Source organism: Oryza sativa, chromosome 3, assembly GCF_034140825.1.
Source record: "Oryza sativa Japonica Group chromosome 3, ASM3414082v1".
In the NCBI taxonomy this organism is placed as follows: domain Eukaryota; kingdom Viridiplantae; phylum Streptophyta; class Magnoliopsida; order Poales; family Poaceae; genus Oryza; species Oryza sativa.
This window is the reverse complement of record NC_089037.1, coordinates 28,588,757-28,615,634: the sequence shown is the minus strand read 5'-3', so window position 1 is coordinate 28,615,634 and position 26,878 is coordinate 28,588,757. Positions and strand designations below refer to the sequence as shown.

At 43.8% G+C, this 26,878-nt stretch overlaps 4 protein-coding genes across 4 annotated transcripts; all 4 read left to right on the top strand.

Annotated features, from left to right (window-relative positions):
* The first annotated feature begins 626 nt into the window (after window positions 1–626).
* On the top strand, window positions 627–5,808 carry LOC4333788 (uncharacterized). Its single transcript, XM_015777250.3, has 9 exons — window positions 627–1,114; window positions 1,543–1,629; window positions 1,761–2,165; window positions 2,556–2,691; window positions 2,819–2,981; window positions 3,776–3,904; window positions 4,693–4,887; window positions 5,072–5,194; window positions 5,281–5,808. The coding sequence occupies exons 1-9, from the start codon at window positions 841–843 to the stop codon at window positions 5,380–5,382; spliced, it is 1,614 nt and encodes a 537-aa protein (XP_015632736.1). The 5' UTR covers window positions 627–840; the 3' UTR covers window positions 5,383–5,808.
* A 7,222-nt stretch (window positions 5,809–13,030) lies between these two features.
* Window positions 13,031–18,112, top strand: LOC9272634 (uncharacterized). Its single transcript, XM_015776976.3, has 2 exons — window positions 13,031–13,617; window positions 17,715–18,112. Exons 1-2 carry the CDS (start codon window positions 13,099–13,101, stop codon window positions 17,718–17,720), a joined length of 525 nt encoding a protein of 174 aa, XP_015632462.1. The 5' UTR covers window positions 13,031–13,098; the 3' UTR covers window positions 17,721–18,112.
* LOC107278586 (uncharacterized) lies at window positions 15,764–18,112 on the top strand. The gene is made up of 2 exons (XM_015776977.2): window positions 15,764–16,327; window positions 17,715–18,112. The coding sequence occupies exons 1-2, from the start codon at window positions 15,818–15,820 to the stop codon at window positions 17,718–17,720; spliced, it is 516 nt and encodes a 171-aa protein (XP_015632463.1). The 5' UTR covers window positions 15,764–15,817; the 3' UTR covers window positions 17,721–18,112.
* Window positions 18,113–21,840: 3,728 nt separating this feature from the next.
* LOC4333786 (hydroxyproline O-galactosyltransferase GALT5-like) lies at window positions 21,841–26,878 on the top strand. Its single transcript, XM_015773573.3, has 7 exons — window positions 21,841–22,626; window positions 24,128–24,360; window positions 24,579–24,863; window positions 24,957–25,085; window positions 25,209–25,382; window positions 25,974–26,081; window positions 26,398–26,878. The coding sequence occupies exons 1-7, from the start codon at window positions 21,909–21,911 to the stop codon at window positions 26,605–26,607; spliced, it is 1,857 nt and encodes a 618-aa protein (XP_015629059.1). The 5' UTR covers window positions 21,841–21,908; the 3' UTR covers window positions 26,608–26,878.

The window sequence follows — 26,878 nt, the reverse complement described above, 5'->3', positions numbered from 1 at the left end:
TATCTCCATATGATAGATTCTACTACCGCCTCGATCTATTCTAAAACGTGCTACCTTTTCGTTCAGATTCGTAGTACTAGAAAATACTTCATCGTATTATAAATTTGTATATTTTATTATAGATGTAGTAGCTATTTCTAATACAATACTTAGCTAAAGTAAATTTAAAAAATAAATTAATATGATTTTTTTAAAGCAACTTTTCTATATAATTTTTTTTTATAAAATATGCACAGTTTAATAGGTTGGGAGTGCGCGCGTGAAAAAACAAGAGAAATGAGTTGAGAAAGGTGGGACAAGAACACAGGCTTGGTAATAATCTCCACTAAAATGGTGATGAAACGAGAGATGTTAACCGAGTAATAATAAGCTGCTAGCTAATCTCTCACGTTCAGACATGACACGAGACGACACGCACAAACTAACAAGTCACACACAGCACCCCCCAACCCCACCTCCTCCTCACCAGAAAAGCGCGGGCCCCACCCCCCATCCCCCCACCCCCACCCGAAAAAAAGTCGCGACACGAGCCGTCGCCCACCATACACCGCGTCCACCATCCAACCCACTCGTGTGGGAAACAAAAGCCCAGCCCAAAGCCAACGCCCCACGCGCCGCGCCGCGCCGCACCGCAACGCAACGCCACCGCGACGCAGCCATCGCCACCACCTCCACCTCCACAAAAAGCTTGCGACCTCACGCGACCAACCGCCGCCGCCTCCTCCTCCTCCTCCTCCTCCTCTCGTCCCCGCGGCCGCCGCCGTCCCCGATCTCCAAGCAGGCGGCGACCTCACCTCGCCTCACCTCACGCGGGAGGGGAAGGAGGGGGGGAGGGGGGGGATGGGGACGTGCGTGTCGCGGCCGAGCGCGTGCGTGGGGGGGAAGCCCCACACGCCGCGGTCGGGGGAGGCGGCGCGGGCGGGCGGGGGAGCGAGGCGGCGGAGGCGGAGGGGGAAGTCCGGCCGGAGGAAGGCCCCGTCGCGGGCCGCGTCGATGGAGACCATCCAGGAGGGTGACGTCGTGCCTGGCTCCCCGCCTCCGCCGGTCGCCTCCGCCGCCGCCTCCTCCGGTGCCGCCGGGGATCACCGGACCTACAGCAACCCCGCGTTCCAAGGTTGGGTGGGGCTGCGTGCTTGGCTTGGGATTGGGATTGGGATTGGGATTGGGATGGGTGGGCGAATTGCTTTTCTCCGGATTTCCTTTTGCTTCTGCTCCGTTTGGGGGAATTAGATTTGATCCTGGGGGACCATTCTCGGGTGCGTGCCCGCGTGAGATTGCGCCTTCCAGGCGATTAAACTACGGCGTTCTAGAGGTCGCCGTGCGCATCTACCAACAACTGATGAATTTTTTTTAATTGCTTCGGTGAATTTTACCTTGTTCTGTTCTACTAGTGCGGGACGATCAGTGGGCGTTGCAATTAGTCTTCTGGGTGGTACAATTATTGTTTTCCGCGCCAATGAATGCGGATGCGTAGCAATGTGGTGGTAGTACTTTGCTAGTCCGGTTTGACCTGACGCAGATTTGGGAACTTTCTTGCTGCAGTTTCCGGGAGCATCGAGGAGGCATGGTACGACTCGTTTGCCATGAGCGAGTCGGACGGGGAGGACGATTTCCACAGCGTGCAAGATGGTAACGCGTGATGCCCACACAATGTAGTAGGATGTGTAGGCTGTAGGGTAGTAGTACCCTACCCCCAAGCCTCCCCCGGTGCGGTTCAATTGAAGATCGTTGAACCTTTTGAGCTCTTGTTGACTCTGCAGATGCTTTTTCGTTGAATGGGTTCGAGAACGATGCGGCATTGAGCACGAGAGATGCCAATGGGGGGAGCTTCAACGGAAGCTCACATTCATCGGAGCAGCACTACAGAAAGCCGAGGTCCAGCGAGCTGTCAAGGGGGAATTTGGAGAATGGTGTGCGGTCCTCTGTGAGCCATGAGGATGTGGCAAGTGTTTCAGCTGAGGATAGTGCACACGGCGGTGGAGGAAGGATACTGGACGACTGTGGCCTCCTGCCAAACAATTGTTTGCCTTGTATTGCCTCCGCTGTTGGTGTAAATGAGAAGAAGAGACCACTTTCCACAAGCCCAACTCATTCCATGAAGATGCCCTCCTTAAAGCTCTCATTCAAGAAGAAGTCTGGAGAAGCTCATCCTTCTTCCACACTATGTAAGCATTTCTTCCTTGGCCTCTGTGTTTTAGGCACTTTCCTCAAGTACTGGATTACACTTCATATCAGCTTCTTTCCATCTTGATGATCCTCAATTTTATGGTGCTTGGTAATTAAAATTTGTCAGTCAGTTTACCCCATATTATGAGGTGGGAGACATCTTGGTCTTTTTCTTATGTTTTGTCTTCAAAGTTTGTGTGCGGTGGGCTTTTGGGGTGAGGCATATATTAATGCTTGGGATAAAAGTGTAAGAAAACAAAATGTTAACATTCACATGTTAGTGCAGTTCGGCTGGGATTTTTTTCTTGCTTTATACACAATGTAGGAAAATATGAAATTTTGGCTTAATAAAAACTATTAAGTAATACCAGTTCTTCTCTTTTGATCAGTGTCTACAAAGGATTTCCTTGAAAGGCCTCTAGCAGGTTCTCAAGTTCAGTTATGCTTACTGGAAAAGAAAATACTGAACAGCTGGTCTCATATTGATCCTGGCACTTTCCGAGTCCGTGGGTCAAACTATTTTAGGTAAGCATTATTCTCAGGATTTGTTTCAAGCATATTACCATCATATTCAGTCCATTGTACATGTTCCTTTTGAAAGTACTGGATGATTATGGAAAGCAAGTGATCTTACCTTTGAAAAAAAAATCAGGGATAAAAAGAAAGAGCTTGCTCCAAATTATGCAGCGTACTACCCATTTGGAGTTGATGTATACTTGTCACCGCAAAAACTCAACCATATATCCCGATATGTTCAACTTCCCGATGTTCAAATCTCCAGTAAACTCCCACCACTTTTGGTGGTCAATGTACAGGTGAGTTACCCCAATTTTAGACTTTTGAGATGTTCTCTGCTGGTAAGGTTCTACAGGTACATTCCACTTATTAGTGGAACATCATCCATTGCTCACTTCTAAGTGAATAAGTTACCTCTAGTACCATCCAAGCATCATAAAACATCTCTAGTTTTTATTTTATAACCTCTTCTAAATAACTTCTTGTTGGTACAATGACACACACTTGATCAGGTTGAAAATTTTGCATGGAATTCTTTTTGTAGCATTGTGCTGCTCTGCTTGTAATAACCATATGCAGCAACTCTTTTAAAGATGTAACTATCAGTCTGCATGCTTGAGGGTCATGAACTTTTCTTTTTGAAGCTTTGCAATTTCACATAATTAAATAGTATTATTCCAAATGATAGAAATCACCGTATCTGACAACTGCAATGTCCTGTATAAACACCATTATTTTTAAGACGAATATCTGTTCTAAAAGGAACTCACAATTAATTGCTCATATGACCCCTAAGTTTGTAGTAGCTGGTATGGTGACACCTGTGTGTTCATTATAGATATTTTTTTCTAGATATGGATACTATTATGAAGGAATAGGATATATCCACTTGACATGTAGGAAAGTTATTTTTCCTATGACCTTGCAGCAGGATTCAAGTTATGAAAATTTTGAATATTACAGCTGAATTTGAGTTTCTTGTTAGCCAGTTAACCACTGTATATTTCCTTTTCACATGCAAACATTCTATGCTCTTGATAGTTGTGTCTTATCATTCAGTGGTTTGACTTCATTTTTTATGTGTTTCTCACAGGTTCCACTATATCCTGCCTCATTATTTCAAAATGAAATCGATGGAGAAGGGATGAGCTTTGTTTTGTATTTTAGGCTCTCCGATGCTTACTCAAAAGAACTACCCCCATCATTTATAGAGAATATCAGAGTAAGATTTTGATAGTTACAATGTTTCTTTCACTTATTCTTTCTGTGCTACTTTCTTTTCATAGTTACAATGGTTATTCTAATGCTGTATATACCTTTCTGTGCATATTAGGAAGGTCTGTCACTATGACGATTGCCGATTTTCCTAGCCATTTTATGTGCGCCGTAAAAGTTTCAAAATGATGATATAGAGACCAGATTCTCCATTTTTTGAAGTGAATAAAATATAAAGTTTATACTTGATATAATAATTATATCATCCAGGCTAGTACGAACTATAGTAGAGAGTACCTCATTGCAAGGGTCCATTTAATGTAGTGGGGTTTTCACGCTACATTTTTAATCCTGGGAATATTGGGCTGGTAACAAAAGAAAGGCAGTCACTTGACTGTAGGATGGGATGTTAAAAATACCATTTTCTTGTAGATTGAAGATCAAGGGCCAATGTCTTAGGTATATATAGTAAATAGTTGACAGACAAAAAGATGCATACCAAAAATTTTCATGCTTTACCGTCTGACAACTCAGGTTGGACATTCTGTGGTTTCAGGAGTAGTCTAATTAGGAGTTGTATTTGTTTTCATCATTGGCCTTGGTTAGTTAACATTACATTATTAATACACATTATTCTCTTGTGTGATTTGTGATTGATGATCTGTCAACAGTCACCTTTTCTTTTATCAACATTCATTTGTTTTATTACTGTCTAAACACAGTCACCTTTGCTGATTATTGTTATAAGTCAACAATTCTGTAACTTCTATTTTTTTCCTTTGACTTCCCAAACAGAAATTAGTTGATGATCATGTAGAAAAGGTGAAAGCGTTTCCGATGGAAACAACCATACCATTTCGAGAACGGCTAAAGATACTTGGCCGGGTGGCAAATCTGGAGGACCTTCCTTTAAGTGCGGCAGAAAGGAAGCTAATGCATGCATACAATGAGAAGCCTGTGCTTTCTAGACCTCAACACGAGTTTTACCTGGTTAGTTGTGTTTATTTTTAGAATCTAATGTATACTTTTGTAGCATGCGTCCACATACATCAGCTACTATGTCATTATTAGAGAAGTAGATGCAATGTTCTCATCATAACCACCTTGTGATCTTTTACTACTTTTAACTTTATGACTTCCTCAAGCAATGTTTGCATCTTATGTCTATTTGCAGGGTGACAACTACTTTGAGGTTGACATTGACATGCATAGGTTTAGCTACATCTCAAGGAAAGGTTTCGAAACATTTTTGGACAGGCTAAAAATATGCATGCTAGATGTTGGTCTAACCATTCAGGTATGTGCTTACAACAGCGACCACAACCATTTTCTTTGCTATAATAAAAGTTGGATTAATTAATTTTCCTTTTGCTTGTTATGTAGGGAAATAAAGCTGAAGAATTGCCTGAGCAGATTTTATGCTGTGTTAGGTTGAATGGGATAGATTACACACAATATAAGCCACTGATGACACATGGGGCCTGAACATGAAGCTTACTAGAACATGCTAACCAAAATTTGGTTATTGAGAGGTAGCCAAATTAGCCCCTGTGTAGAAGCACCATCATCTGAGCACGTGGAATTGCACACAAGTAACATGGACAGAGGCAATGGCACATGTAGATCTGTATATCATTGCATGAGTTCCAGTGGCCTCTGCTGTTGCTAATCATGATTCTAGATTTTAGTAAATATCACTAATTTTCCTGTGAAAGAGTAGGTTTAGGTGTACTTCGAACTTGTGCAGGATTTATGGTGAATATCCGCTGCTTCATTTATACATCAGTAGGGTAGAATATGAACCTGGAAGCACTGTACCACCTCACATGAAAAGGTAGTGGTTCCAACATCAGAAAGGGAAAAGAAATATGGTCACACATTATCATATGCAGCATAAGTGGTGTTGAGTTAGTATTTGTGCTTCAAAAACTACCTAATCGCAGTCTAAAAACATGAAAAAGTAAAGAACAGATTTTTTAACTTGCGAAATACTCCAAATTTCTATGATAATCTCAGGCGATTTCAGATCATTTTGTCTCAACTAGAAGAAATGCCCGTGCGTTGCAACGGGAATACAACATGAGAAAATTAAGAAAAAACCGAGAAAGATTTACATTACGTAATTAATTAAAATACAAATTTCAGCATCTTTACTATAAATAAACTACATATATTTATATTTATTTCATCCCCGCTACATATAAAATCGCAATTACATATGATATTGAGGAAAAGAAAGGATCATGAAAATCAAGGTAAAAGTGGGTAATAAAATTTCCCAAGTAATAAAATTAATTTTTATTAAATTCTCCATGATTAATTACATTATATGAATATAACTGGTAAATGTAGATTAAATTCGACAAACTAAAAACGAATTGAAAGGGAAAATTACAGGGAAAATAAGGAGTTGGGAATCGTTTTTGCCATTAATTAAAGGAGGAAATGCAGGGAAAGACATATGGATATGGGTTCGGATTGGAATAGATAAAAAGAAAATCTAACAAAAAACCGGCGTGCGCAAGAAAAATCCGATTAAAAAAAGCAAAAAATAAATAAAAAACCGATTAAAAAAGATAAAAATGATTAATCCAATCGGAAAATAAACGGTGAGAAAAAAAGGGAAAAACCGATAAAAAAACAACGATAAAAAAAGACGGACCAAACAAAAAAACCGTAAGTTTTTTTAAAGAAAAAAACGCTCATCAGCGGAGGGCGGTCGCATGCGCACCCTCGTTTCTTCCGCCCCCACGCGCCTCGTTTCTTCCGCCTGACCTTATCCTCCCTCTCTCTTTCCTCTCGCTGTATCTGCTCCGCCCGCCCGCCATATCTCCTTCTCTCCTTCTCTGCCTTCCCTCTCCCTAAGCGGCGACGCCTTCCCTCTCCCCAAACCAGCGACGCTGCTCCTCCTCCTCCTCCCCCCACGGCGATGCTGCTACCCCTACCCCTCAGCCAGGGTGCCCTCACCGGCCCGGCGGCGTCCTTTCCCCGGCGGGCGGCATCCTGCCCTTGGAAACTTGCGCCTTAGCTGCGGCGCGCTCCCAAGGCGGGCGCCGCCTCAGCCGCGGTGCCTCGCACCACCCTCCTCCTGGCCGGCAATGTCCTTTCCCCGGCGGGCGGCGTTCTCTCCTCGGCGGCATCACCTTCTTTGGCATCACCTTCTTCTCCGGCACAACGGCGGCACCTTCTTCATGGGAACCCCTCGGCGGCGGCACCCTCCTCATGGCGCACGGCGGCGGCACACGCGCCAACCACCACGACCTCGGGGGCAGCGGCATCCTCGGCTCCAATGAGTAGTGGTGCCAGTGATTTAGTTTTTTGTGATTTAATTTTCCTGCATGATTTTGATTCATTGTTGTTGGATTTGTGATTTTGTGATTAAGTGGAGTTGTGATTTTGTGATTTATTCTCTCTTTTCTGTACGATTTGACCTCTAGTTCAAGGGGAACATGTTTGATCTGTACATTCGTATGGGACGGAAGTGAGGCGGATATGTTCGGCCACGCGATGCGATCTCGCGAATGGTCGGATCGGAATCGGGACAACGGACGAAAAAAATTCATGGAAACCTTACAAATTTTTTAATTAGGTATATAGATATACCGATAAATATGTTCCGGCCCAATTCACGCATTTCAAATTTAAGTTTTTGCCTAACTAATAGTCTTCCGTACAAGGCTGGTGGTTTCGTAACTAATCTATCCGATGGCACGACCAGAAACTGAGCCCAAAATTCTAGACCCAAGAAGCTTTCTTTTCTCAGGCCTGAAGTGGCTTTTCTTTTGCTCAACCCAGGCATAAGTCTATTTTGCATCCTCACATCTTGCTCTTCGTCTCCCTCAACCACAAAACGGGTATAAAATCAGTATAAACTAGTTGGCACCCCGTGTCTTTGCCGCGGGTTTTGTAATTTTATCATCAAACAATACCATAGTTTTAAATGGTTAGGTGCAACTCTATGTATATACAAAATATATGATTGCGTGGATTTATATATGTCTTATGTTATTACAATATAATTCATGTTTTATTTTTCCAAGCGTTATTGTGTATTGTTATAATATATGAATATTATTTTCATACGTAATATAGGTTTCATTATAGTTAGACAATTTGCATTTCTCTACTTCACTCAAGTTCTTTCTGAAAATAGATTCAGGTAACGATACCTAATAATTATATGTTATCTTATCACACATATTAAACAATAATTTGAGTTGTATTCAGAAAACATGGTGTTATGCACAACATATGTAACAGTGCTATGTGTGACAGTGAGGTAGAGCAAAGAGAGGTGAATGGATAACTAATAAATAATTGAATTGGATGAATAAGTAGCTTCTTGATACAATGGTTATTATCTTTATACTAATATGATATAATGGCTTAAAATTATTGATGATGTGGCTTCTTACATGTCTTGATTTATAGGAGTAAATGCCTCTTAGTGGGTACCAACTATATAGGAAGATAGGATTGACTCCTCCAGTGATTTAAGAAGCGGTTTTTGCTGACATAGCAGATTGACCACTTTTGACTCGCTAAGTCAGCAGGTCTCTTAATCGAAAAACTAATAAATTATAGCGGGCCCATGTGTCATTCCCTCTTTCTCTCCTTTCCTCTTCTCTCCCTCCTCTTTTTTCCCGACGGAGCACGGCGAGAGGTCAGCGACGGCTAGGTGGAGTGCAAGGAGCGGCTATTGGAGAGGACAATGGTTATGGGTGCTTGTCGCCCTGATCTTCGGCGAGAGGGTGCTGTTGAGGCAGACTAGAGGAGGACGGGACATGGATGGCCGATCTGACACATTAATAGGGAAGCCGGCAGAAAGGAAACAACAACGGCGGCCGTCGGGCGAAGCTGGGACGGTGTGGTGGTCGAGGTGAGGTAGTGGTCGTGCTGAACATTGTGGAGGCGGTGCGGTGGATTCCTATCGACGACGAGGGCCTGGCAGCCTAACAACGGGGAGGACATGCCCCCCTATCGCGGTGTGGTCAAAGAAGTCCATGTATTGGAGTTGAGGTCAAAGGGGCGTCTATGAGGCTGGATGCCAAAACGCGTGACACTGGGCCGACGAGGTTGGCCGTGGACACAGCGGAGATAGGTGCCCAAGGGTGGCAGCGATCTAGTGGAGGAGGCCTGATCTAGGCGACACTGACGTCCCGTCGCAAAGGTGCCAGTGGGTGTTGGGCGTGACGACGGGCTGGCAGCGTTGCTGTGCCCCCTACTCTAGGTGGTCGTCGATCCCCTGTGACACCCGCGGTAAAGAGCTCACTGCTGCTAGGTTTGTGGCCGAGCGTTGCTGCCATCACAGCGCATGACCGTCCTGCCACGACAACAATGACACTACTGGGGAAGGCTTGCTCAATGCCATCTTCGTCGCTGCCTGCCACGGGTCTCCTCGGTGGCTCCTTCCCGGTCACACCGTCGGTGCTGCTTCTGCTACGGCTTGCGAGAAGAGAGAAAGGAAGAGAGGAGAGAGAGGGAGAGATGGGAAGCAGAAAAGGGATGCAATTTACATGTGGGCCCCACCACATATGCTTGCCACATTTCACTAACATTTAGGGGCCATGCACTGACTTAGCAAGTTTGATTGTGGAACATGCTACGTTAGCAAAAACCACTTTCCAAACCATTGAAGGAGTTGATTTGCACTAGTTTTCGAAGTTAGTGGAGGCCTTATACCCAGTTTTACAGTTGAGAGATGCAATTTGATCGAAGGTAAGAGATGAGAGAAACAAAATAGACTTATTCCCAACCCTAATGATAAGAACTACTCGCTTGGGTCCATTTCAGTCGACGGGATGGGGGATTCAGACACACTTCCACAATTCTTTTAATTTATATATATTCATTTTTTTAAAAAATAAAACATATTATTATTTTTAAAATTTTTAGAAATATACTACTCCTTCCTTGGCAGGTTGGTTTCTAAAAACCGATCCTTCTAGAGAAAGGAAGGGCCTAAACGTAAATATTCTATGGGGTTTTATTGCTAAAAAAGTAGTAAGGCTTATTTGACATCCTAAATAATTTTAAAATAAAAAATGATTAAATATAAAATTGTAGATCTTGTTGAGCTCTATCACTTTGATATATAGTTTTTCTTCATCGAAGATCATTTGGACCTCTAAACCATCTTAAATAAAAATCTTGTCACCTCCTTATTGTCTTTGCCCGAGCTTGGTGCGCCTCCACGCACGAGCTCACCCGCCTCCCTGCTGTCTCTAAGTGAGCTCGCTAGGCGCTGCTTCCCCATTGTCTCCCCATGATCTTGACCTCAACCTTCCCTCGCCATGGTATCGTCCTTTAATTCGCCATGGCGTTGTGCCTCCTCTCACTCCTCATCCCTGTTGTTGCTTTGGAGAAGATAGTGGTGAGGGCATGATCTAGGGGAGGAAGAAGGAGATAAGACTAATACGTGGGTCATATCGCCAGTCTATCATTTGAAGAGTCTAAATAGGATGTCTTCTTTTATGCAAAGGAAATATAGAGAGGGATTTCTTTGGCTGGTTAGCTATATGGGCATTTGATGAGTCAAATTATCAAGGCTTTTGGATATGCTCTAAGCAATGAGAATAATGGCCATGGAATGCAATAGCATGAAACAAATGCACATCATACTTTGGGATGACTATCTACCTTATGATCAAATTTTGGTATGTGTGTTTTCAGTAAAAAATTTTAACGAGTCAATCGACCTTTACTCCGCATGAATGCATCGATCTATCGTAATCGTTGGCCGTGGAATGATCATGGATCGATGGATATTAACAACACGAGGCTTAGCCCAAGGAAGGACACATGTATCTATCTGATCTAAAGCCTGTCTGGAGAAGTTTCTAACCACTACAATTTTTCCCTAAATCAAAAGCTCTTTTAAATAGTTTAGATTTTATTTAGATTATAAGAAGCTATTGTCAAGCTAATCGAGTGGAACGATGTGATCCTCAGGCTAGCTAATATAACTCTGTCAAATGAAAAGGACTGCTTTGTATGGTCGCTCCATAAGAATGGTCAATTTTCCGTCAAATCTATATATGCCGCGATCATGAACTGTAATGTTCGGATAAAAAGAGAATTCTGTGGGACTTGAAAATTCCACTAAAGATTAAGGTTTTTACGTGGTTTCTTCACAAGAAAGTAATTCTAACGAAAGATAACCTGGCTAAAAGAAAATAGGGGAGACAAACATTATTCTTTCTGCTATGCACAAGAGATAATCCAACATCTTTTCTTTGATTGTCATGTCGCTCAGTTTGTTTGGAGATGTGTGTTTTTTTGCTTTTAATATCCCCCACCCTGTATTGTCAAAAACATTTTCGGTAATTGGCTTAGAAGGGTATCTAGGTCCATTAAGAAGATGATTCTAATTGGAGCTAGTGTTGTATGTTGGTCAATTTGGCGTTGTCGCAATGATAAAGTTTTTAATGGTAAATAATTATCTAACCCTATGTAGGTTATCTTCATGTCTTCCTACTGGCTCCACTTCTGGTCTACAATGCTACCACAGGAGGAGCAGGATACTATGCGCAATAGTGCTACACTCTTGAAATTGGTAGCCAAGGGTCTCTTATTCCACTATGGGTGGCGTAGTTCCATAAGAATTGCTAGCTAAAATATTTTATGTGATTTAACGCTAGTCAATAATAAAGGGGAGTTGGGGATTTGTCCCATAACCTTATTTCTCATTTTGATTTACTTTTATCTTACCTTTTTATTACTATTAAACTTACGGTTGTTTGTCTTATGACAGAAACCGGAGATGTAATCCATTTCCATTATTAAAAAAGGAAGCTATTGTCACATAATCTTATAAAAATTAAATTCAAGAAGCTAGGTTTTTCAATTTTTCAAATTCTCATAAACTAACTACTACCAACGACCTGTTACTTATTACAATACACCCACGCGACACACGATAAGACTCGACACCCAAATCACTGAGGCCCTCCGCGACCGAAGGTCATGAATACGCGGTCGTTCGATCTATCGTTGGCTACCACCCGTACTGCGCCGCGCGCACACACAATGGCGCAATTACATGATACACGTATACGTAGCTGCTTGAGCAGGTGGCCGTCAGTGTCAGCGTTCAAGCTGCCAACTGGGATTAATTGGGGCGACCAAATTAAAGCCAACCAATTCGGCTATTCGTCGCTGTCGCCTCTAATGCTTCAAATCAATACAATTCCGTTCCATCTCTGGTCCATTCATTACAGGGAGTTGAGATCGATCGATGTGAGGATAATTACTGATATCATGACAATGATCGAATGGATGGTTGTGACTTAAGTTTCCCTGTCTGACCTGCGAATCGCGCTCAGAAAATTGCCGACACATCGAATGGTCAAACATGTACAGAACTCAACAACATCATACACAGAAAGAAAATGATTATGATTTAGACTGTCTTGAAATTTTCGTGATGATATTTATATAGTGGTTCCATACCATGGAATCCAAGTGGGTCTTGTCTATTACTTATTTTTATCACCAGCCTTACATACTTATAATCTTGGTAGATATAGTTACTTCAAATCTGAAAATGTTTTAGAAGTACAATATGATACATTTTGCCAACTTAAGAAAAACTATGAACAGAAAATACTTTTGTAGAAAAAAATTTACAAGAAACAGACATCATTTTAGGGATAAAGCAGGTTGCCTCAAAGGGTAAAGTGATCCGACTGAATTCTCTCAAGGTATAACTATCTATATAGTGGTTCCGTGTCGTGGAATCCAAGTCGGTCTTGTTTAGTACTTATTTTTACTATCAGTCTTACATATTTATAACCTTGGTAGATAGTCGCTTCAAATTATGAAAATGTTTCAGAAGTACAATATGATGCATTTTGCCAACTTAGGAAAAACATGAACAGAAAATACTTTTTGTAGGAAAAAAATTATAAGAAATAGATGTCATTTTAGGGATACAGCGGGGGCTGTCTTGGAGGGTAAAGTGTGATCCGAACCGAATTCTCTCAAGGTATAACCTACATACAAAGACAAAGCGACAAACTATTAGATGACATTTATTCTTATTGCCAAATAAAAAAATTACAGTCACAATTATTAAACTGTAAACAGTTAAATCCTCCCATTTAAAAGCAACCCCCTAGCCCCTAACACTAGCACGCCAACACACATAGGAGATAGAAAAGGTGACACAACCCACAGAAACCCAAACCCCCCAAAAAAGCCATGGCCATGTCTCCTCTCACCACCATCCTCCTCCTCGCCGCCGCCGTCGGCGCCACCTGCGCCACCTCCGCCACCGCCTCGGCCGCGCCGCTCCACGGCATAGCGAACGACCTCCTCCCGGAGTACGGCCTCCCGCGGGGGCTGATCCCGGAGACGATCGCGTCCTACACCTTCGACAACGACACGGGGGACTTCGAGATCCGGCTGACGAGCACCTGCTACATCTGGTTCGGCTCCCACCTCGCCTACTTCGAGGACGCCATCCGCGGCCGGATCGCGTACGGCACCATCACGGGGCTCTCCGGGATCCAGGCGCAGAAGTTCTTCGTCTGGGTCTCCATCACCACCATCGTCGCCCACCCCGACCAGGGCACCGTCGAGTTCCGGGCGGGGTTCATCTCCGAGGCGCTGCCGGAGTCGGACTTCGCCGAGGTCCCCGTCTGCGGCGCCGGCGCGCGGCTCCGCGGCGCCGCCGGGCTCGCACGCCAGCTCGGCCTGCAGCTCCCCACCGTCGCCGAGGTATAGCTTATTAGCTTGTGTGTATGAGTTGCTCCATGGCTTTCACTTTTCACATGGTGACATACGCATGTGTGTGCCCATGCTTGGTTGCCCATGTCAATCATTTATTTTCCAAGCGAGGTCCTCATTTCCGGCAATAAAATCCATCAAAATTTTCGTTCTGTACTGGTACTCCATTTAATGAACCAAGTACTATTATATCATTTGATGTTAGAGATCTGAATATCTACATCCTCCGTCCCGTGAAAAGTTTAATACTAACTATTAATCTGGATATATGTATGTCTAAATTATCAAAATTCATAATTTGGATTGAACCTTTTAAGAGAGAGAGAGACGGAGAAATTACGTTTTTTCTATCGAATTGGTAGGTCGATAGAAATAAGAAAGAAGGATGGCAAAGGGAGGCAGAGTGGATGATAGGCGGGTCCCATGTTTTTTGTTTTGAAAAAAATTATGATGATCGAACTGCACATAATTTAGATTCGAGTAAATTTAACTACACTGAAACTTTTATTTTTATTCCCTTTGATATCATCATAATTCTATTGCGATTCACCGATAAGCTAGGGCTGTTATGCGGGGTTGTCGGGTAGTGGTTCCATCGCCGAGGCTATATAAATTCAAAGCCAACCTGATTAAGGATAAGTCGTGTAAAGTAAACGGGTTAAAGCTATAGATGTACGGTTTAGAAGTTTTGGCTGAATTCTATGCTTCCGTTATAGTGTATTTGTAAAATAAACACCTCTTTTGCTAAGATGAGTTTTTGGAAGGGTACATGCAAATGGTGTAAAAGAGCTAAAATGAAAACAAACACTTCCTGTGCCCAACGTTTAGACATAGGTTCTATTTCTCTAAGGTACGTCGGATCCACATATCAGTGACACAAAGTCACACTTGAGATTACGTCAAAGTATTCACGTCTGAGGTAAAGAGTGAGTGAGCATGAGCTAATATAGTAGATGTGATAGGGGTAGGGGTGAAAACAGTAGCGGAAATTACCGGCCAACCTGCGTTCGTTTTCGAGCCATATGGAAATGGTAATCGACCGAAATGAAAATAGAAATGGTAAAAAATATGGAAATGGAAACGGAAATAGTTTTGCTATTATACCAATCGTTTTCGTATTTACCGTATTCTTGTGGAAATTACTGTTTCTTATAATATGGTAATTACCGTATTTCTAAATATGTCGATATTTATTGGGTATGTCTCTACTTGACCCACGGTTTAGAGATTGATTAACTCTTAAATCAAATCCCTAACTTGAGTACATGGCTAAAATGAAGTTAATTTATAATTTATATAGTATAAGCTTGAATTTATTTATATGTATTACATACTTATGCAAAATTAAATATATGTTTTTATAGTTTAATATTTCCGTCTTTGTTACCGGTTTCCAATCTATACCGACATGTTTCCGTTCGTATTATTTCGTTTCCAATATTCTTATATTTTCGATATTGATTTCGTTTCCAACTTTACCGTTTTCGATTTCGTTTCCGAGAAAAATATGGTTATAAAAATAGTTGAGGTTGTTTTCCGATCACTTCCGACTGTTTTCATTGAGCGCTAGTGCCAAGCATAAGTTCGCTCAATGAAGCAGTCAAGTTGCACGCAGAAAAACTTATTGCTAAGGAAGTGACACTCTATATTTACAAAACTAAAAATAGTGCATTTATTATAAATGGACTCTTAAACATGTGAATGTTTGGTCTACTCATATCACAGTGTTGCTTGTAGCTACATATCTCTCGTAATATACTAGTAATAATTGTTATAAAAAATACACTCTAAAGGAAAAGAGAAGGACTAAAACGAGGAAATTTCATATTGGATTGTGTGTCGATTTGCTTCGATAACAAATATGGTGGTGGCAATAGTTTGAGATCTTTTAAACATAATCAGATTTTTAAGATACTGTCTTACCTCACCCTTTCTCTTTTCCATAAGAAAAAAAATAAAGTTAGCTGGGTGAGCATGTTTTTTTATGTTCACTTGACAAATCACCATCCATAAACTCTTTCTCAAGCAATGAGAACTCTCTCTCATCTCTCAATTCATAAGTCAAAAGTCAAGCCGGCCGAAAAACCCAATTTAAATGCTACTAGTATAACTAACCCATAGCCCTAGTCCCATACACAGCGCGGAAAATTGATCACCAAAAAAAAAAAAAATCCCAAACTCCCCAACCGCCATGTCTCCTCAAGCTCTCCTCCTCGCCGCCGCCGCCGCCGCCATCGTCGTCGCCGGCGCCGCCTCCGCGGCCGGCGGCGGCGTCCAGCCGAACGGCGCGGCGAACGACCTCCTCCCGAAGTACGGCCTCCCCAGGGGCCTCATCCCGGACTCCGTAGCCTCCTACAGCTTCGACGAGGCCACGGGGGAGTTCGAGATCCACCTGGCGGGGACCTGCTACGTCTGGTTCGGCTCCCACCTCGTCTACTACGAGAGGAGCGTCCGCGGCCGCCTCTCGTACGGCGCCATCTCCGACCTCTCCGGCATCCAGGCCAAGAAGCTCTTCCTCTGGGTCTCCGTCACCGGGATCGTCGCGCACCCGGACCAGGGCACCGTCGAGTTCCAGGTCGGCTTCGTCTCCGAGGCGCTCCCGGCGTCGCAGTTCGACGCGGTGCCCGCCTGCGGCGCCGGCGCGCAGCTCCGCGGCGCTGCCGGGGTTATCCGGGAGCTTGGCCTGCTCCCCGTGGCTGAGGTATAGCTTCAGATACGAGCTGGTATTCGGTTTAATCCTGCTGATTAGGCAAGGTATTTGAATTGGAATTGTGCCTCTGATGTTAGTGCTAAGAGATGCGCTCTTGTTTAGTTCTTAGATATTGGCAGAATACTGATGTCTCGTATACGTGGTATCTCTGAAAATCAAAGCTGAGGCTGCTCTTAGGGGATGAATCCTTACAGGATTGTGCTTTTGCTGCTGCTTAGATGTTAGGATGCGTCATGGAACCACCAATTTGACCTTTGGCATTAGGATAGGAAGGTTTTGTTTTTCAATATTTTCAGCCGGTTATTCTTGATGTGATTAGGCGAGTAGCGTCCTCATGATGATCTTTGATCATGTGGGTCTGAATGGTTTTGGATTTTTGTTCGATCAAAGCTTGTTGGGTCAATGTCACCATCGTCATCAGCATATAGGCCCATACTTCACCTACTTGCATCCACCATGTTGTCGATAGCTCAAAACAAAGATGTAAACTGTGTTTGCTTAGCTCCATAGTTGGCATCTTGGCGACAGTGTTTTGTGTTAAGAAAATTAAAAAATAGTGTTCCCGTAGTGTTGTTTACTTACGATGGTTAGTTATCGTCTCAGTGTTTACTATGAACAGTTCAACAGAATTACAGAAAAAATATGAGAAAAATCATTCCTCTTTTGTAGTGATAAGACAACCAGATTTTTGTAGTGAATTTTGAACCTAGTGAAAAATGGAAGTGTTAGTATAGTAGAATTTCAACAGTTCATTATTTCAGGTAGGATTGAAGAATAGAGTGTGGAAGAGATCAGATGATAGGTAAAGTATTGGCAAGATATGCCTGTGATATTTGTAATATATTGATATTACGGCTGCACATTGGTCTAAAACTTAGGCTGGTTCCGTAAGCATGTTTGCGCCTTGTTGAAATGCTTTTGTTATGGTTTTTTAGTACATACTATCAGTTACTAAATATGTGGTTATTTATATTAGCTACAGACCTATAGTGACTTGTTCTGTCTGTGTAGTGCCAAACTGCCAACGGGATATCAATGCACAAGTGTGACAATATGGCTTCTCAGTATTTTGTTTGCTGTAGATGGTTAGATGCATTATTATGTAGGATACTTTAAGATGACAAGAGTAACCAAATATTGTGAAATAAGAAGATATGAGATGGCATTAATTATGTAATCTAGGTATCTTTCTAAATCCTAATTTTACCAGGTTAATCAATCTGATATCTATGTGTTCAGTTTGAATGCAATATTTCAATGTCATACGTTTTTTGAACACTTGAGCTATATAAGCCTGCACCGAAGCTGCCATCCTTAATGGAGAGTTGGAGACAAGTGCCCGAAAATGTTATTTGACCCAGCCTTGTATCATTTTCAGGCATGAGCTTCTGAGTTGGGAATCGACCTGCAGCAAACTTGAGCACCTCCGGTTCGATGTTGTTACAAAATAAAGAAGACGCGCCCTTGAGCTCAGGAGGCTGTGCAAGGTTTGCTGTTTAGTGTGTACGTTTTGTGTGGTTATTTATTTATGAACATGGATGCTATCCACAAGTCTAAGATCAATATATTTCTACCGCGCCCGGGTAGAGCTATAGATTAAAGTCGGACCGTGTTGTCGTCGGATTCATGTGAGTTCTGATGGCATAGGGGGTCCGAATGCAGTGAAAATTTGCATGGAACTTCATATATGTAGTGTATTTATGTGTATGTAAATGGCAAGTACCTGGCTACCTGCTCCCATGTTTTAAGGAGAAGAGTTGGATCTTGAAGTTTCAACCTCGTGGCAGTTGGCGCTCCCCCTCTCTTTCCCAGTACTTTCATACATGTTGCATGAATCCTATTTAAACGAATGTCTTGCATTCATGATTCATCCAACAACAACAACAGTCATATGGCGATGCCTGTTCTTTCTTTGGAAGTACGTAACCCGTGCCAACAGCCACATTTGATAAGTGAATTAAAAAGCTAATGAAGAATTGACCAGATGGTTTGGCGACTGATTTTCTCGGTAATAGCTACTCGTACGGATTAGAACGGATATATCTGACGACATTGCTTTGACCATGGCAATTGGTAGCATTGCGTGAGCAGATTTGCTAATGACATGAGTTCTGACTTCTGACCCAGCGAATATTCAGCAGCGGCAGGTAGCAACTGCCCTTCTATTGTGTGAGAAAGAAATATGTTCGAATCGTATAATAACATTTTATAATAGTATTTTTAGACGACAAATGTTCGAAACGTAGGACGACATTTTATTGTATTTTTTGCGTCTAAAAATACTACTCCCTCCGGGCTGATAATATTAGGCGTTTTGAACAAGGGTAAAGTCAAACTTTAAAATCTTTGACTCCAAATATTTTCTAAAATATTTATCTTAAAAATATGAAAACCATATGTGTAGATTAGTCTTAAAAAGTACTTCAATAAAATTATATATTTGTTGATATTTCTATATATATTATAATAGAAAATAGTTGTCAAAATTGCTTTTTTGAGACCGTGTCCTTGTCCGAAACGACAAGTATTATCAACCCGGAGGGAGCAGTATTTTAATTTGGTTCACCTGCAAAAAATAAGCAGCCTAGTAATTTGGTTCCGGTTCCGGTTCTTCCGGGCCAAAATCTGAAAACCACATGATGGGCCTTTCGTTCACAGCAACTATAATGGGCCCGCACATCAGCTGTAATCCCATTCCGGGCCTTCCAACCCAACCATTACGGGCCGCACGGAAGCAAAAAGAAAAGGTACCTCAACTTATCATCGAGTTACAAAATCGTCCCCCAACCACAAAACCAGATACTATATAGCATCCCTCAACTTACAAAACCGTTCACTTTAAGTTCTTAAGTGCTTTTGACTCCAGTTTTATCTAACGTGGTAGCTGGGTCAACATGGGACCCACGTGGGCCCCATATGTGAGGGTGTCCATGTCAGCACCTTCTATCTTTCCCCTCTTCTCTCACATCCTCCTCTCTCTCTCACCCCTCTGCACAAGCTGGTCGGTGGGTGGCGAGGAGGCCGGCGGGGCGAGGCAGGAGAGGAGGGCGTCGGCGGCCGGCGACGGGTGACGCGATGGCAACACTAGAGAAGGGAGGAGGCTGGCAGGTCGGGAGGAGGTCGGCGGGGCGAGGAGGGAGAGGAGAAGGTCCAACGGCAGCAGCGGCGCGGGAGCAGGCCACCGTGTTGGGTGGGGAGTCGGCCAGCCGATCTCCTCTCCGAACGTGCCGACCCTCTTCCCAGTCGCGTTGGTGACGCCGTCGCTGCCGCATCGGCCTTTGACCTTCCTCTTTATCGTGCTCCTCTCTCGCCAACCGCCGGCTGCGCCGACCCTCCCTTCCGCCGCGTCGCCCGCACCACCTCACCCTGACAACGACGCGCGACCATGGCAATGGCGCTGCACGGCACGCATAGGAGGAGGAGGGAAGGCATACGACCGCTGCGGCCATCCGCGCGACGGTAGGCATCGGCGGCGCCACCCATCGCATCGGCCCTCCACTCCGCCCTGCCGGCCCTCCCCTTCGCCGCGCCACCGTGCATCGCCGCCTCACCCCGATGATGACGCACGACCACGACAATGGCGGCGCAAAAGGCACGTGAAAGGAGGAGGAGGGAAGGCAGACGACCGCAGCGGCCATCCGTGCGTCGGTAGCCATCGGCGGCGGTGCCCGTTGCATTGGCCCTCTTCTCCACCACGCTTCTCCCCCGCCAACAGTCGGCCACGCCGACCCTCCTCCCTGCCGTGTCGAAGACACTTCCGCCATCCACGCCCAGGGGAAAAATGAGAGAGGAAGGGAGAGAAGAGGCAGAAAATAGATCATACCAAAGACGTGGTCACTCTGACATGTGAGGCCCACGTGGGTCCCACGCTGACTCAGCTGCCACATCGTATAAAACCGGGGTGAAAACCACTGAAGAACCTAAGAATGAACGGTTTTATAAGTTGAGAGATGTCATATATCTGGTTTTGCAGTTGGGGGATGATTTTGTAACTCGATAACAAGTTGAGGGACGTTCGGTGTACTTTATCCGAAGCAAAACCCCGTTCCGGCCCAACCAGTACGGGCCCAACTAGAGAGCTCTACTCGGTCAATCAGTGACGTCGGCGGCGGAGCGTCCGACGAGGCGCCACCGCTCTCGCGAGCGGCGCCGCGACGTGATAACCGACGGCGGCGGCGGCGGAATCTGTCGCGGCCTCGCGTTGTATTCGTCGCCGCCGCCGCCGCTGGGCGCCACCACCACCACCACGCGTGTCCCGCGCTCTGGCCGTCGCCGTCTCTGCCGGCTCGGTGCTCCTGAGATGCTCCGAAAAAGTTGAGATGCTACGTGGATTTGTGGGCTCTCTTCCCCATCTCTCGGTGGAATGTTGCAAACGGGCCCCTTTCACAGGCTCTAATTATTTCTTTTCCCTTGCGTAATGATATATCCGTATATATATGGTTCTAATTGGATTTAAATTGAGATGCCGTCTCGGCGAAAATCATCTTTGCATCCACGTATCGCATTGTCTACAGCGCTAGTTTAGTTAAATAAAACATACCAATTAATAATCCAAAACAGATCGTACCAAAGACGTATAAATCAAGTGATAACTTCGCATAGTCACAATAATACGACATTATATACGGACCACGTTTTTTGTTTTGAGTAGAGGGAGACAAGACAAGTAGACAACAGAGAGGCACCCCTACCGGCTACCGCTATGCTACTAGACAAAATCCAAACACATATTCATGGCACTTTTGGATTGAAAGATTTTTATAAAAAAAATAGAAGAATTCAATTCATATGAACAACCCTAGTATGTCATTTGGGTTGTATGGATGGCTTCGAAGAAAATACATAGGCTAGGAAAGTTTCCTAGAAATTCTAGCATGAGGTCTAAACTCATGTTTCAATTTTTTTTTGAAACACCCAATGCATTTCTCTGTCTTTATCTCTATGACATATCAATATATAACCTTAAATTTTCTATCATACATCAAACACATGTTTTGATCATTTATTATAGTATTATTTCCTGTAAGATTTAATATGATGTAATTAACATTCCAATTATTGTTTAGAATCATGCGTTCAACAATTAAAATTACTCTATTTATTGTTAGTAAAGATTTAGGAGTATAAACAATGGATAATATAACCTATTTTTGGCGGGGAACAATGGATAATACCTAACAAGCTAGTGCACTATATTTGCACGCTATACTAATCAGTGATAACAAAAACACATCAAAAATGGTACGAGAAAGAATAATTTTTCACGAGTGCACGCAAATGCACATTGACACATTGATACGAATAATTATGGCTACAGGCCTACCAATACACATGAGCAATTAGCAATTGGTCTAAAGAAAAGCGCCACCCCAATAATTCCTCATTAATTAGCCAAATCACCGAGGGGCTCCGCACAAAAAAGGCGCTAGCCTAGCAACCAACCAACGTCTCTCCTCTCTCCTCCGTCTCTTCCCCTCTTAAACCCACGGAAAATTCCAAAACTCGCGCAACCTTTTTTTCCCTCGTCGCTCTCGCCGCCGCCCCCCGCAATCCAAACGCCGACGAAGCCGACATGCGCCGCCCGCGCCGCGCCGCCGCCGGCTGCGGCTGCGGCCGCCGCCTCCGGCCGCTGCTCATGCTCCTCCCCTTCGCCGCGCTCCTCTCCGTCGCCACCTTCTCGCTCCACTCCCCGGTCGGCCTCGTCGTGCCCGCCGCGGTCACCGTCGCCACATCCACCGACACCGACACCGACACCGCGTCGTCCCACCACCACCACCACGGGCTCGTCGGCGACGCCGTCTCGGGGATCGACATCCGGGCGCTCAACGCGACGCCGCCGCTCCACGCCGCGGCCGTCCGAGCGTTCCGCTCAGGGGGCCGCCTCCTCCGCGAGGCCTTCCTCCCCGGCGCCGCGCCGCCGCCCGCGGTTGGCGGCGGTCCCGACCCTTCGCCGCCGCGGTGCCCGCCTTTCGTGGCGTTGTCCGGCGCGGAGCTCCGTGGCGCGGGGGATGCCCTCGCGCTGCCCTGCGGCCTCGGGCTGGGGTCGCACGTCACGGTGGTGGGCTCGCCGCGGCGGGTCGCCGCGAACGCCGTGGCGCAGTTCGCCGTCGAGGTGCGGGGCGGAGGGGACGGGGACGGGGACGAGGCGGCCAGGATCCTCCATTTCAACCCGCGCCTCCGTGGGGACTGGAGCGGCCGGCCGGTGATCGAGCAGAACACCCGATTCCGCGGCCAGTGGGGACCCGCGCTCCGGTGCGAGGGCTGGCGGTCGCGCCCCGACGAGGAGACTGGTACGTGTGCTTGATAGACTTTTCACCTTCAATAATCTGTGCAGTAATCAGCATCACATATGTACTATCGAAGTATCGATATCATATATTCATATCATAGCTAGTGCAGTAATTAGTCCAAGCTATGAGGAATTGAGGAGCTCAGCTCTAGTTGCTATTATTGATAGTACACATGTGATGCTAATTAACCGAATGGCTTTTATGTTAGTAGTGGTTTGCATTTAGTGCCATGTTTCACGGTAGGTGCTAATCTGACTGTGGTTTGATAGTACTTCGTTTGGTGCGCAATAGTCTCCAGCTTTCGGTCTTAGCCTAGTCTCAATAATTTTTAGCTTTATGTCTCTGAAATGATTTAGCAGCTTTTGTCCTGCGTGGTCAACTGTCTATAAATTTTTTGAATGGGCTAGTTGTTTGTAATTTGCTGGTAGTCTTAACAGATTGTCAGAGAACAGAATAATTCATAAAGGTAAGTATCATTGCTCAACATGTTTGCCAAACGAATGGACTATTTTCACTGTATAAATTTTTGAATGTGCTAGTTGTTTATAGTTTAATGGTAGTCTTAACGGATCATGAGAGAACTAACAATTCAAAAAGGAAAGTGCCATTGCTCGTCATGTTTGCCAATTGTATGGACTATTTACCAAGGTACCGTTGTTTATACATAGGTTCTGCCATGCTATTACTGATGGAATGCTATGCCAATATGTCATGTTAACATTGCCACCTTTAGTGAAATATTAAATTATGATTGTTATCAAAGCTTTGGGGAAGTTTATGCCAGATGCTTTCCATGAGGAGAAATGGGGAGTGAAGTGCTCCATTTGATTCATGGGTGTTAGATCAATCGTTCATTCCCATATTTTTACAAGTTTGATGCACCCAGTGACTTCATCTGTTACTGAAAAATCTAATTATGGTCCTTGGTGTTGAAGTACCATGCAGAAGGCTTTGTACCTTGTGCGAGTCATATGAATAAAAGCCTGAATTCCCATGCTGTTTACACATTTATGATATATTGGTAGGCCATTCATGGCTTGTTTCTTCGCTTTGTACTATGTGAAGCGGAACTTCCCAACTCATCATCAGTACTCTTAGTGTACACTTTTCTAACAATAGTAACAAATTAATTGCATCGGCGAACAGCCTATCAATTCTCCTACAGTTCCATATCGCTACTCTCCGTGGCTTGTCATTTCTCATACTAATAAAGTGCTATGGCTCATGGCATTGGTCCCTGTTTCCAAATAGTTCTTTCGGTAACTGGAAGACTTGGAGCAGATGATCCTTTCTGTCTGAAATGTTACCCTAGTTCTTCATAGTTCGAAACTTCGAATGTATATATCTGCTTTTACTTATCCATCTGATAACCTGATGACTGACTTCTTCTACAAATGTTAAGTCTACCGATTATACATCCCCCCAATAATTACATCTGAGGAATATTAGTTTGGCCAGTGATCATTTTAGGTTTTCTTTTAATTGCCTCCCATTTTTGCAGTTGATGGATTGGTGAAATGTGAGCAATGGGGTGGAAACTATGGCAGCAAACTCAATGAGTTGAAGAAAATGTGGTTTCTTAACCGTGTTGCTGGACAGAGGAACAGAGGTTCAATGGATTGGCCATACCCTTTTGTAGAGGACGAATTGTTTGTTCTAACACTAAGCACTGGTTTAGAAGGCTACCATGTTCAAGTCGATGGGAGGCATGTCGCTTCTTTTCCTTACCGTGTTGTAAGTGCTTACTTCTGAAACCATCCTTCTTTGCAAGCGATACTGTTTTCTAGAGTTATCCTCTAACATCTAACTGACAGCTGTAAGCATTTTGATATGGTTAGTTGGAGATTAGCATTTCTATTGACTTTTAAGAAAGCATAGCACAGCAGCTCCATCCACTGTAATTTTTTGCATGGTTGTTTGATGTGTCCAAATATTGTTTTTGTTCTTTCAAGGGTTATAGCCTTGAGGATGCTGCTATCTTGTCAGTGAATGGCGATGTTGACATTCAATCAATAGTTGCTGGTTCATTACCTATGGCTTATCCTAGAAATGCACAGAGAAATTTGGAGTTGCTTACAGAACTGAAAGCTCCACCTCTGCCTGAAGAACCTATAGAGTTGTTCATAGGCATTCTTTCAGCAGGAAGCCATTTCACAGAGCGCATGGCTGTGAGGAGATCATGGATGTCTTCAGTACGAAATTCATCTGGTGCCATGGCTCGATTTTTTGTTGCCTTGGTAATTTTAAGTCTAACCATTTTAGTTTTGCTGCTTGTCTTTTCCATATTCATGTCAAGAGAGACATATTAACTGCAACATGTTCTAGGGCAGAATGGAAGAAAAAAAGTTAATGAAGATTTGAAGAAAGAAGCAAATTTCTTTGGAGACATTGTCATTGTGCCTTTTGCAGATAGTTATGATCTGGTTGTTCTGAAGACTGTTGCCATTTGCGAATATGCGGTATGTAGCAAATTGATGCATATGAAAAACCACATTACATTAATTTTTCATGTATCCTTCTGAATTCTGAAAACTCTTGTGTATGTGCTTGTTCATTGCTTTTGTTATACTTGTCCTTGGAAGACACGTGTCATTTCCGCCAAGTATATCATGAAGTGCGATGATGATACATTTGTCAGACTTGATTCAGTGATGGCTGACGTTAGGAAAATCCCATATGGTAAAAGCTTCTATCTTGGGAACATTAACTACTACCATCGACCACTGAGAGAAGGAAAATGGGCAGTCTCATTTGAGGTAATATCTGTTGAAGAACAGAAAAAATCCCTTACTTTTAAAATGTTGCTGGCAAAAGCTATCACCAATTTACATTTGTTACTTCTTACTGGAGTACTAGTTTGTGGCTTTTACTTTAATGATCAAAATTAATGGGATGCTGCCTGTCAGAAATCAAATTGTTTGGTTTCTGACGGAAGTATATTAGAGCTTCATTCAATTTTGTAGTGAAAAGGTTATACTATCTGTAACTTCTATTTGACAGAGTAAATTGTAGGGTTATAGATATTCATGTAGAGCTTAGTGAAAGATGGCTTACTGTAACTCTGTTCATTTGTTATTGTTCTGAAGTACTAGTGTTTCTGAATTTATCTGAACAATCATCTTGTCGTATTATTGATTTGGACAATACATCAATTCAACGTGCAACTGGCTGTCAATTCATGAGCACTGCAAGAGCAATATCTATAGTCCGTATAAATCTGTTATTGTCTCCTGTAATCATGTATTCATGTTGGCTAGTCTGTTGGTAGTGCAACCGTTTGGTGCCCAATTATGAGTTTGCTGCGGCAGTTGAACTCTTCTGTAATATATTCTTTGTTAAAATTCCAGGAGTGGCCCAGAGAAGCGTACCCGCCCTATGCCAATGGTCCTGGCTACATTGTTTCTTCTGACATTGCAAACTTCGTCGTGTCTGAAATGGAGAAGGGCAGACTAAATGTAAGCTCCTCCACTTAACATCTTCAGATCTCTGTACTCATTTCGTATCAAGCAGCAGGGGATTCTGTAGAGTTGTTGCATATCTCATTCCACTGGAAGAATTTGAGAACCGCCTGGTCTCACTTTGGTGCCCTTTAGATGATTAGAGCCACCACTTTTGAATGAAACAGAAAGACATGAATCCAATCATTCCTAGGCCATAAAGATGGCCATATCAAAAGCCAAAAAGTTTGTATCCATCACCATGCAGTGCAGCGTGCACGGGTGCTTAAATGAATGATTGCCTCGCAATTGTTTTGGCTTTGCTTTGCTGCAGCTGTTCAAGATGGAGGATGTGAGCATGGGCATGTGGGTGGGGCAGTTCGTCGACACGGTGAAGGCCGTGGACTATATCCACAGCCTCCGGTTCTGCCAGTTCGGCTGCGTCGACGACTACCTCACCGCGCACTACCAGTCACCGGGGCAGATGGCCTGCCTTTGGGACAAGCTGGCACAAGGAAGGCCGCAGTGCTGCAACCCAAGATGACACAGAGCTAGGGAGATACTGTAAGTTAAAATCTCCAGGAAACCTGATAAGTTTACTCTTGCCACGAAATCACATGTATGCATAGTCGTATAGAGTTCTTTTTCCTCTTTCGAGAAGTATATAGGAGGGATATATATACCCATATAGAAGTAGTGAATACATATCCATCTTTCACTAAAAAAAATACATATTATCAGGTTATATGTAACTTATACTCAATAACCTACTTGGCAGTCAATACCATATGGTCACATTTCTGATTTCTCTGGCA

Bases quoted from the DNA above. Each gene is read 5' to 3' on its own strand.
- LOC4333788 (XM_015777250.3), top strand. From the start codon at position 841: ATGGGGACGTGCGTGTCGCGGCCGAGCGCGTGCGTGGGGGGGAAGCCC. The intron at 1,630-1,760 runs GTAACGCGTGAT...TTGACTCTGCAG, and splicing joins TTTCCACAGCGTGCAAGATG to ATGCTTTTTCGTTGAATGGG. The intron at 2,692-2,818 runs GTAAGCATTATT...AAAAAAAATCAG, and splicing joins CGTGGGTCAAACTATTTTAG to GGATAAAAAGAAAGAGCTTG.
- LOC9272634 (XM_015776976.3), top strand. From the start codon at position 13,099: ATGGCCATGTCTCCTCTCACCACCATCCTCCTCCTCGCCGCCGCCGTC.
- LOC107278586 (XM_015776977.2), top strand. From the start codon at position 15,818: ATGTCTCCTCAAGCTCTCCTCCTCGCCGCCGCCGCCGCCGCCATCGTC.
- LOC4333786 (XM_015773573.3), top strand. From the start codon at position 21,909: ATGCGCCGCCCGCGCCGCGCCGCCGCCGGCTGCGGCTGCGGCCGCCGC. The intron at 25,086-25,208 runs GTATGTAGCAAA...TGTCCTTGGAAG, and splicing joins TTGCCATTTGCGAATATGCG to ACACGTGTCATTTCCGCCAA. The intron at 25,383-25,973 runs GTAATATCTGTT...TTAAAATTCCAG, and splicing joins AATGGGCAGTCTCATTTGAG to GAGTGGCCCAGAGAAGCGTA.